At 39.4% G+C, this 12,500-nt stretch overlaps 1 protein-coding gene across 2 annotated transcripts in view; it reads left to right on the top strand.

Moving 5' to 3' along the window:
- Positions 1-12,500, top strand: part of FBXO3 (F-box protein 3) — a 226,784-nt gene that overhangs the window by 16,870 nt on the left and 197,414 nt on the right. For both annotated transcript variants that reach the window (XM_044082835.1, XM_044082834.1), the window contains exon 2: positions 6,356-6,445. In XM_044082835.1, the coding sequence (XP_043938770.1) occupies positions 6,356-6,445 (90 nt within the window). The remainder of the gene's footprint in view (positions 1-6,355; positions 6,446-12,500) is intronic.

The raw sequence follows: 12,500 nt of genomic DNA, 5'->3' as shown, positions 1-12,500 counted from the left end.
CTCCACCACAAACAGTTAGAATTCGTAGTAACACAGCCCCCTGGCTACAAAAATTCACAAAAACACTACACTACTGAAAGAAAAAGACAAAGCTTGGAGCAACTGGCATTGTTTCAAAACCCCTACATCCAGGCAAACTTTCCCTGAACTTCGTAGTAAGGCAAAAAAACAAATTAGAAATGACAAAGAAAAACACTACCTCTCTGGGCAGCTGTAAACAATATCCTGCAACCAGGCTGTACCTCTACCCCCCCCCCCAACATCGAAGGATCAAACTCCGATATAGCTTCCAACTTCAATAATTATTTTTCCAACTTCAACCATCCAGAAGCCCTTCATCTAAGCTTAAACCCACCATCCTCGCCACCTACAATCTCCCAGCTAACTACCTTCAAATTGCATCCAAGGCTATTGCCTACCCTGTTTCTATATTGTTAAATAGATAATCACTGAACACACAACCCCATCTTTATGGAAAATTTCCTACAACATTTCCCTCCACCGAACTTTCCTAACTTATCAGTTGCTGTCCTGTCACCCTTATCAAAGATCCTTAAAAGATCTGTCCACAGCCAACTCCTTACCCACCTCCTCACTAATAACCTACTTATCCATAACCCAACATGGTTTCTGACCATCATGTAGCACCACCACTGCCCTAGTCAACTTCACCAACTCCATAAATTCACACAGGAATCAAGGCCAACTAGTCTTTGCCAACTTTCTAGACCTATCCAAGGCATTTGATACCATTTCCCACAGTAGACTCTTGACACACACCTCCAAGCTCAGCATAGACAATCCCACCCTGCTCTGGCTTAAAAGCTATCTAAATAACCGCCTTCAGTCAGTCAAATGGCATGATTCCTTATCCCCACCACTCCCAGTATTGCTAAGTGATCCCCAGGATTCCATTCTCGGTCTGTACTAACCAGCTTCACTTCGCCACTACAAAAGCCAAAGTAATAGAATACACCAATGACACAACCCTAATCTGCTCCGCATCCACTCTCTAGCAACTCTTAAATAAATACTCAGGATTCCTTCACAGACCTAGAAAATTGGGTAAATAATTCACAACTCCTACTGAACCCCCAAAAAACCCAGCTGTCACTATTCCATCCAACAAAGAAGACAGACCCAACTATCTTCACCATATTCTCTGCAAACAGGACTCCCATCTATCCAGTCCAGAGGCCAAGCTTCTAGGGATTACAATTGTCCAACAATTTAAAATTCAACAAATCTATATCCCTGACAATTAACTAAGTTCACAAAAAACTAGGAACCATATACCCCTGCAATAAGTACCTTACCTCTGAATCAAGAATTGCCATAGCCAGAACCCATCTCCTAGCTACCTTACTATTTGCATGTCCAGTTCTAACAAATCTAAATAAAACTGACTACAATAAATTCTCGACTTGTTACCACAAAATCGCCAGATTTGCTAACCGCTCCACATCTCATTCCCACCACTGTCATTCCCTAATTGCTGTATAGTGGCTTGAGTTTTCCAGTCTTTTACATTTCCACCAAATCAACCTAGCCCAAAAAATTCTTTACTATCCAGGAAAAAAACTCTGCCCCATTTGGACTTCTAACTTCTACACTTCAAATAGACAAATACGCTCCACCAGTAAAGCTTTTATTGAAAAAAATCCCATACGAAAACAGCTCCGGTGAATCCCTCTTCCCTAATGGAAGTTGCTAACATATGGAATAGCCTTCCTCCCAGTATTAGATTACAAAAAATGATTCTACTTTCAAGAATCTAATGAAGTCGCACCTTCTCACCAACAGACTATGTAACTGCAATGCCCCACCTTAAACCCTCACCAAACAGCAGTAATACTGCTTCCTTAAGCCACTCATCCTCTGTGGCAACATGGTCACTCCCTTTAAATTCTCTTGAATGCTGCTTGCAACAATGTGTATATGTAAATAGCTTATTCATGTACTTATATTATTGTCTTATGCTCTACTTGGCTACTAGTCGTGTATCTCGTGTTCTATCTCTCCCTACAAAACTGTTGCACCTTGCATTACAGTGTAACAATACTTCTGTAACTTGTTACTGTTTTACACTAACTATTGTAACTACTTTACTTGTGGAGCTTTTCTCCCCGAGCCTCCGCTGAAAACGGACTCCAGCTGTCCAGTCGGACAATCCCAGTAAACAAATGTCAAATAAAAATAAAATAAATGATGCTACAGTGTGAAAATAAAATGATTTGGTTTTAGTAATTGGCTTAGTTTCTCATGTCACTACAAGGGGATCCAATATCCGTCAGCATGAGAGGACATGTTCAACAGACCACGTTGCTTTGTCAAGGGTGGGCCACACCTGTTCCCCTAGGCTTTTGGATATTGGTTTGAACTTTTATCTACTGTCTTAAAGAAAGCCTTTTTAGGCAATACCAAAAAGACATAACTACCAACATAGTGAAAAAGTTTCCAGGCAGCCTGAAAGTGTTGCTGTTCAATGCTAGGAGCCTAAAAAAATTCCACACCCTTCAAGTCCTCCCCACTCTGGTGAATGTAGACTTCTGTGCTGTGACCAAGACTTGGTTTAAAGCTGTAGAAAGTACTCCAGTTGTCACGGCTACAGTGCCTTCCACACATTTAGACTAACAGCACAGACTGGGGACAAAGATTGAAGTGTGTTGATCTACTGTAGCAACAAACGTACCTCTATGTTGGTTAAACAGGATGTTACTGTGGAAATCGCCCACATGTAAGTAACCATATGACTAGCTACAGATCTCTGTCCTTAGACTCTCATGACTCTTAGCTAAACCTACTAGAGAATAGAACCAAACACCCTGTTCATGGGTGACTAACTACCACTTTATAGATTAGGAAAATTGTACTGCCTCAATTTCTCGCTTCCTGGACTTTATTATCAAAAACACTGCTGGAATAGATCGTGAGAGCATTGAATGACCCCTTTCCCTGTGTCATGTCCATACTAGTGAGGTCTGATCACAAGACTTTCACCTTCGAAGTAAAAAAGGAACAGTTATGAACTATTCTGTGGCAACGTACATCCTATTAAATGACAGTTTGTCAATATTCAAGGCTACCCCTAACTCCAAGACTTCCGCTATCTATGCAGAATTATTTAGAGTACTTGTACAAGTGGCCATACCTACTGAAAGTAAACCTAAAGCAAAAACTAAAAACAAGCCCCACTGGTGGAATCCTCGCCTAAATAGGGTATATAATAAAAGAAAAAAAAACTCCTGGTCAAAGTAAAGAAGAGCAACTCCATTAAAGACTAGTGCTGTCTTATACAACTAAACTAAGAGATCTAAGTTCAAAAAGGCCAACTATGAGGCCAGGATAGCATTGCAGACTAAGGACCGTCACAAGGCCTTCTGCTATGTCTGGAACCTTAATGTTAACATACTGCAGTGTGCTGAGCGGTACCACCTTCACTGATCAGAGTGACCTAGCAAATCTGCTGGCTGAAACGTCAACTCACTGCCCCCTCCCCCTCCCCAGCACCTCCAGGTGAAATCTCCTCCAATATGCTTCCCCCAAGTATTAGCAGGGGCCAGGTGATGGCAGCACTCACTGAAGACAAGGAAACTTCCTCTTTAGATGCTGACAGCATCCCCAGTTTCCTCCTGAACAATCTAAAACATGACCTATCAGGACCACTTGAGGCATTCTTCAGTTATAACCTCAAACCGGCTACGTTTCAAGTAAAAGAACCACTGTAATAGTCATTCCTCTACACAGGAGCAGATCATCAACAGACCTAGGGAACTGCAGACACATCAGTCTAACAAGCCTAGTGTGCTAATCCATGGAACAACCAGCTCCCTCTGAGCTAGGCATAAATCTTTACATAACTCGCTGGTTTGCTGGCTGGCTGGCTCACAGACAGTCTCGCAGATCTTTACTTCTTGGGTTCTACCTCCACCAACAGACTGGTGACCAGTGGATTACTTCAGGGATTCGTGCTGAGTCAGCTCCTTTTTAGCATCTACTTCTTAGAAGTAAAGACCAATGTTTAAGGCCCTTGGCTCATCAAGTTCACCTGTGGCTGTACATTTGGAGCAAGTACAGATCCCCATCAAGACACCAACATCTTGCAAGAGGGTATCACACATACAAATGACTGGTGCCAAAACCATGGCCTAAAACTCTGTGCTAAAAAATCCATTGTAAAGCCATTTGGGGAACTGTCAGTCCAAGTTAATTACTCTGAGTCAGTCCAGTAGTAAGGGATCTGGGAACATATGTAGACAGCAATCGGAATTGTGCCCAACACTTAAAATTATTTTCATACTGTCTTTGCTATGTTGCCTAACTTAAAAGTAAGGGTATGGCATCCAGGTCCAAGGAAGGTGTAGTACCACTCTATCCTGCCCTTATCAGACCTATCTTTGGCATGTACCTAACTAGATTTGAAAAAGGTGTAACGCTCGCACAGGTATCTCATTAGGGGAATTTGGGGCATGAATACCTTGTCCTTCACTGATCACCTAAAGGCTCTGTCTCTGTATTCAGTCTCCTACATGCTGCTGAGGGGTGAATTTTGCCTAGCTTACAGGTCTTCCTCAAACCCAATCCTGATGGATCTGTTGCACATGCACAGAACAAACACACCAAAAACACTAGATTCAGAGATCTGAACTTGGTTCGTGACATAAACAAAACGTCAGACAGAGAGCGAGAGAGAGACACCAAAGGATCCCCACTCTGTGGAGTAAGCTCCCCAATCATGTAAAACTGAGTTCATCCTTGACCCTACTCAAACAAAACCTTGACAACTGGCAGTAATAAAATTATTATCCTAATTAATACCCCCCACTGCTATAAATCCATTAGTTACCTCATTGTTAACATGCCCTCCTCCCCATATAGATGCCCTTGATACTCTGGATCCAAATGGTTTTGGTAGTTAGCCTAGTAATAACCTATGTAGGTTTTCCCATTGATGGTTTAAGTTCAGACATGGGATTGAAATTGTCCTTTTAGTTTAACAATCCAAACTCACACTGAAAGTACCAGTTTCAATGGCTCCTAGGCATAGTTCAGCCCTAGAAGAAATAAAGTTTTACTTGCATGGCAAAAAGATACAAAACTTTCCTTTAAACATTCAGCTGATTTGTTTTTTCCGGTTTGAATTGTCAAAGCTTTGGACGTGAACAGCAGGATATTTTCAGACACGCCTATTTTTCATGCTGGTCTTCAACCTCCTCGGATTCACCTATGTCCTGTAACTTACCATTCTGTATGTGTCTGTTCTACACATGATTGACTCTGACCTTTTCTTATTGTGCTGAATTACCTTTTCCTGATTTTTATAAAAATAATTTTACCATCCTGGTAACACAGGATGAAAGGACAATTTAAACTTCACTTTGCTTTCTTGCTTTACACGCCAGAATGGCTTCCATGACTTTAATTCTAAGTTGTAAAGCCACCTCTGAATACTTGCGCTCTACAAAGGACAACCAGTGACTGACAACCATTGCCTTGGTTTCACATTCGGCATAAAACCTTTTTTTTTTTTTTTTATTAAAATATTAATATATTAGCCAAGGTAGGTTTCCTTCCTTTTCCTCAGTGTTGGATTGTTTGTTTACCTGATACCATGCCCAGTGATTCCTTGGCAAACCCAGTCCAGGCTTCCATTTTACTTTTTGACATAGTCCGCCAAGTTCTGCTTTCCGCATCTTCCAAGACGGTATAAATCAGTATGCTAACCCCTGTTGTCCTCCTTTGTTTTGAGATTCTGTTCTAGTTTGTCTGAGTTAACTTTGCTTCTCATGTTCTCATTTCTGTCAAATGCTGCATAACTGGTCCCATGGCTTCTTGATTCCCCTGCAGAATTTCCATTTTGACATTTTGTAGGCATGACCAAGCATTTTAGAAACACATTGAGCAATATTGTCATGTTCCAGAGTTCAACTTGTATTACTTGCTTGCATTTAGTTATTCCTTACAGTATTGGCACTCGAGGGCTGTTTAGGTATGGGGAGTGGAAACATGAAGCTATTCCAGCCCAGTTTGTGTGTTACCAGTTCTTTTATTGCAAAGAATTTACTTCGCTTCTGTCTTGTGCAGTTTATAGAGGGGTGATGCCTTTACACATCTTTAGACAAGAAAGTACCCATTCAAGATATTTTTATAATTTTTTCCTGCGTTTTAAAATTTACACTCTGGATCTGTTGAAGGAAGAACTGTAAACCAGTACAGTACATAAGTCTTCAACTTTTATCTTTTTATATGCATAATGTTTGTCATCTTTGTAACGTGACAGTGGAAAGCTCATAATATAGACTGATAAGTCATGAATATCTGGTAGCAGATTTTTAATTGTGATGTATGTTTTCAGTTGCAGTTATGTATGCCGAAGACTGAATCAGCTCGTAAACCATGATCCTCTGTGGAAACGATTCTGCCAGAAATACTGGCTTGTATCTGAGTAAGTAGTTGTGATGACTATTCACCCACATAGTTTGAAAGTGTATGTAAAAACAGAAGAGTATTTTCATACTGTAGGTGCACAAATTTTAATACAAATAATATGCAAAATGCTGTTCTTGTTGCACTGTCCTAGAAATTCAGTGACTGAGGTTCTATCAGTACCTTACTTTTGTTGTGTGTGTGTGTGTGTATATGTGTGTGTGTGTATGTGTGTATGTATATGTATACATATATATATATATATATATATATATATATATATACATATATTTAAAAGAACAACAAACCAGCCCAACAAGAAATATAAAAACCGCCAACCCAACAAAGCTGATGGAGAAGAAAAATCAATGTATGTTTATTAAAGCTGTGTTTTGCATCTACTATACGTGGTTTTCATTTGGTGGACATCATTTGCTAATTTTGGACATACGTTGATAATTCTCCATCAGCTTTGCTGGGTTGGCGTCTTTTATATATATATATATATATATATATATATATATATATATATATATATATATATATATATATATATATATATATATATATAGATATATATATATATATATATATATATATATATGTGTATGTGTGTGTGTATGTAGTTCCCCTGCACAAAGTCAAACGGCCACAATCTCGAAATGCATATGGTCGAGGCCATATGCTGAAAATTGTAGAAGTTCGACTAGTGAATGGAGAACAGCATACAGTGCAGAATGGGAGATTTCCCTTTCTTCGCTGTAGTGCGATCTCGGAGTTGTAATAAATAAGTAGCTTTTTGTGTTACATTTTGTTTTTTGTTTTTTTTTTTTTGTTCCCTTTCATGAAGTCGAGCTTCCGAAATTCAAGCATATGGCGTTGGCCATATGCATTTCAAGTTTCAGAACGTTCAACTTTGTGAAGGGGAACCATATATATAATATATATCTATATATATATCTATATATATCTATCTATATATATATATATATATATATATATATATATATATATATATATGCACATACATACAGTGCAATGAAAAAGTATTTGCCCTTTTCTTGATTTCTTACTTTTGTGCATGTTTGTCACACTTAAATGTTTCAGATCATCAAACAAATATAAATTTTAGACAAAGATAACCCAAGTAAAGACAAAATGTAGTTTTTAAGTGATGATTTTATTTATTAAGGAAAAAAAACTATCCAAACCTACATGGTTTTATGGAAAAAAGTAATTGCCCCCTAAACTTAATAACTGGTTGTGCCACCCTTAGCAGCAACAACTGCAATCTAGCAGTTGCACTAACTGGCAATGAGTCTTTCACATCACTGTTGAAGAATATTTGGCCCACTCTTCTTTGCAGAATTGTTTAATTCAGCCATATTGGAGGGTTTCCAAGCATGAACTGCCTTTTTAAGGTCATGCCACAACATCTCGGTTGGACTCAAGTCCGGACTTTGACTAGGCCACTCCAAAACCTTAATTTTATTTTTTTTAGCCATTCAGAGGTGGACGTGCTGGTGTGTTTTGGATTATCATCCTACTGCAGAACCCAAGTGCGCTTCAGCTTGAGGTCACAAACTGATGGCTGGACATTCTCCTTCAAGATTTTTTGGTAGAGAGCAGAATTCATGGTTCCATCAATCACAGCAAGTTGTCCAGGTCCAGAAGCAGCAAAGCAGCCCCAGGCCATCACACTACCACCACCATGTTTGACTGTTGGCATGATGCTCTTTTTCTGAAATGCTGTGTTACTGTTACGTCAGATGTAATGGAACACACACCTCCCAAAAAGTTCAGCTTTTGTTTCATCAGTCCACAGAATATTTTCCCAAAAATCTTAGGGCTCATCAAGAAGTTTTTTGGCAGAAGTGAGACGAGCCTTTGTTATGTTTGGTCAGCAGTGGTTTTCGCCTTGGAACTCTGCCATGCATGCCATTTTTGCCCATTCTCTTGCTTATGGTTGAGTCATGAACACTGACCTTAACTGAGGCAAGTGAGGCCTGCAGTTCTCTAGGTGTAGTTCCAGGTTCTTTTGTGACCTCTTGGATGAGTAGTCTCTGTGCTCTTTGGGTAATTATTTTAGGCCGGCCACTCCTGGGAAGGTTCACCACTGTTCCATGTTTTCTCCGTTTGTGGAATGGCTCTCATCGTGGTTCGCTGCAGTCCCAAAGTTTTAGAAATGGCTTTGTAACCTTTTTCAGACTGATAGATTTCACTTTGTTTCTCATCTGTTCCGGAATTTCTTTAGATCGAGGCATGATGTCTTCCTTTTTGGGATCTTTTGGCCTACTTCACTTTGTCTGACAGGTTCCATTTAAGTGATCTCTTGATTCAACAGGTCTAGCAGTAATTGGGCCAGCGTGTGGCTAATGAAATTGAACTCAGCTTTCCCAAAAATGTTATTTAACCACAGTTACTTCATGATTTAACAGAGGGCAATTACGTTTTCACATAGGACTATGTAGGTTTGGATAGTTTTTTTTTCCCTTAATAAATAAAATCATCACTTAAACTGCATTTTGTGTTTACTTTAGTTATCTTTGTCTAATATTTAATGAAACATGAGAATCAATTGAAGATTACTTCTCTGCTTAATCTAGCAGAAGCATATCAGCGTCAAGCAAGAATGGAAATCAAACCAGAAGTAGATAAAATTGGGCAGACACTGAATGTGCCAGAAAACAAAAGAAAGAATACAAGGTGAAAGGACCAGATGAGAAGGCAAGAAATGTGGGGAATGCATAAATATAGTTTTAAGTATAAAAAAAACTTCTGGAAGAACCTCATGTTCATTGGGAACAAATGCAGGAATGGTTAAGGAGACGCAAATTCAAACCAAGACATGAAAGGTTAATTTTGGCAGCCCAAGTAGTGGGCTACATAAACACTGATTTACAAAGTCCATTGAACATGTAGGAGAAATGGACAAGTATAGGTTTTGTAAAACCGAATTGGAAACAGTCGCACACCTCATTGCTGGTTGTGACATACTAATGGCAGAAGGACTGTATACTTAAAGGCATAATGTGGCAAACTGTTGCACTGGGGATTGTGCAAACATTATGGTATTGAAATGACTGAAAAACACTGGAAACATGAACCACAAAGCTTCGTAGAAAATGATGTTTACATCAGATGGGCTCACCCATTACCGACAGTTCAGAAGATAGATGCTAGAAAACGGATATAGTGGTCCATGAAAAGAAGACAAAGGTAACATTGATTATTGAAATCGCCACACCCAGTGACTAGTGTCTTGAGTACAGAGAGACACAGTCCTATCAGGATATGATATATCCTGTATCAAGTGTCAGGATTTGCAGGCAAAAACGAGAGCAATGTGGAAGAAATATACACAGTTCCAATAGGAGTAGAAGCAATGGGTCTCTTAAAAAAAAGAATCTACAATCGTATTAAGATATGTTACCAATACATGTAACCCCTTATGAATTGCAAGACAAGTCATTACTAGGCACATAGCTGATTGCTGGTGCGGCGAAGAACACTTTTGGCTGACATCAAAGATTGAAACAGTACTAATTTCATGAACTTTAGTTGTACTTTGAGTTAGGAATGGGGTCCATTCCCGTCATGGTATTAGAAACCCAAAAGATTTGGAGAAATTAAAACATTGAATATAGTTGACACTGCATCATAGACAACATAGAAGGCAAGTAAAGAACACAGTATGCAGTGGCATGTCCATCCTCAATTTACTTCAGAGCTGAAATAATTTTCTTTAGGATTGACTGTAATAGACTGTGTACATCTCTGGCTTTATAAAGCAGGTTTCTCTTGGAGAGATGGCACCAGATTTGTTTTATTTCTTTAATTATGGTTTTGTATTTGATAACCGTATACCCCTAATTTGGAAATGGAATGATTGGATACGAAGATTATTTGTGCAGCTGAGCAGGTTTGGTTGAACTGGATAGCTTGGAGTTAAAATAAGGCTAAAATTATCATGTGGGCTACATGTGAAACGTTTTGTTGTAGGGGTAGTTGTCATAGTTGGTGACTTTAACAAGAACTGCATGATCAGATTGTTCATGATGGCTGAACACATCTGACGAACTGACAGTATTTGTAATGGAGCCTTTTTATGAGTTTGTACACTGTGGGTATTACAGGCGCCACCGAGTACACTTGGACCACGATTTATATATATATATAGTTCAGACTGTTCATGTTTACTTTAGTAGATGATAAAACAGAATACGGTTACAGCATGATTTTCATGAAAAGCCGTTCACAATTGATGGAGAAAGTAGAATTGTTGAGAGTCCCAAAACCAACTTATGGGATTATAGACTGATCCTAGGCAAATGGCCCCAGAGCATTTTAAGTTTAGCCGTCCATGCCCCAATTTTCCCAGTTATCACTGGCCATGGGCTAGAACTGCTTTGGTATATGCCTGTGCCTTAGGGCATCTACAAACTGCTCCTGTTCATAAGGACTATAGGAGACGAGCTGGGGTGAATTTGCAGTTTCCCATCCAGAATTACATTTGAATAGGCTTGGGGAAGAGCTCTGTTTTCACACAAATGGGGTGTCTGTTTCAGAGAAGGGGTAATCTGTGAGACACGGACCTGTCCCTCCAACATGTTTCTGTTTGTCACAGACAAGGTTTAGATCCTTAAATCGGGTAATTATAGTACTGTTTTGTGAGTATGTAGCAGCTCCATCAGAACTGGATTGGAGAATGCTTTGTAGGTTGTTTAAATGACCCCTCGGTAATCTGTAGAAGCCTAAGTACATGGACAGGGCTTTGAGGAGTTCTGCATGGGCTATATTTACACCTTTTATTATTTTTATAAAGGAACTTCTGTGGCTGCTCCAGCTTTTGCAGATACCTGGTCAGGTACATGCCAAAGGGTGTGTCATACTCCATTTGTTGGTCTAATGAGGGCTGAGTATAGTGGGATTATGATCATCTTGGACCTGGATGCCATGCCCTTACTTATAAGCTGTGCCCTGCAGAAGGATTTTCTCACTACCAAGGACACATGGTGATCAAATTTCAGGATATTATCAACCATAGTTCCAAGTCCCTTACCACTGAGTCTGTTCTTACAGGAGTGTTATCAAGGTTGTAATTTGCAGGGGTTGTCATCTTCCTAAAGGGTGTAATTTTGCATTTTTTGTATTGAATTCTAGGCTATGGTTCTGACATCAGTAGTCCGTGTCAGATCTTCCTTCAAATTATCTACATCTTTGTGTGATTCAGTGATTGTACCTGTCTTGCAGTCGTCAGCAAATTTGGTTAGCCAGAGGCCCTTTATATTTGTCTGAACTTCAGAGAAGTATATTTCATACAGGAGAGGTTCCAGTACCAAGCCCTGTGGGACATGACTAGTAAGAGGCCTCTTGGTAGAGGTGGGTTGCCCTACCCTAACTTCATGTCCTGTGTGTGAGCTATTTGGCTATCCATCAGGTGATATAGGAATTTATGCCTGTTTGTCTGTAGTACCGGAATGAGGTATTGTCAGATGCCTTTGCCAGGAAAGGGTAGGTATTTTAAAGTTTTCTAAGGCTGTAGTGACCGGGAAGAAGACCACCAAGTTTAGCAGGCATGACCTGCCCTTGATGAAACCAAAGTGGGATGGGTCCGGTGTTTGAAGATTTGGAATTCTTAAATAGAAGACACTGTTAACAGGTGAGTGGGTGAAACTCACATAATTGATTACCTTGTTTTCCTTATCCTAAAATAGTGATTTTCAATAATTTATTCTCCTCTTTGCATTTGAATTTCTGACCACTCAGGAGTATTTACTGCCTTCATTAATGCTTTCACATATGGTTGCTATCATGGGAATTATTTTCTCCAAATGTTTGTTTATTTGGCCACTGGATCTGTTATTTAGAAGTCCTGCTTTACACATTAAGGCAGCAGGAGGACCTTTCATAATGTTTCTTTCAACTGTAAAAGCAGTATTTAGTTGTCATTTTTTTATGTGTATTGGGATGTGTTTAGTTGGCTATGGGGCATCTGAGGTAGTATTTATAAAAACTACTGGGTTGTTAGGCATTAATGGATATGGAGATAGGAAAATTTGATTTTATTTTTG

This window comes from Protopterus annectens, chromosome 9.part0 (assembly GCF_019279795.1).
Source record: "Protopterus annectens isolate FY-2018-M chromosome 9.part0, PAN1.0, whole genome shotgun sequence".
Lineage (NCBI taxonomy): Eukaryota > Metazoa > Chordata > Ceratodontiformes > Protopteridae > Protopterus > Protopterus annectens.
This window is presented reverse-complemented; position numbering and strand designations above follow the sequence as displayed.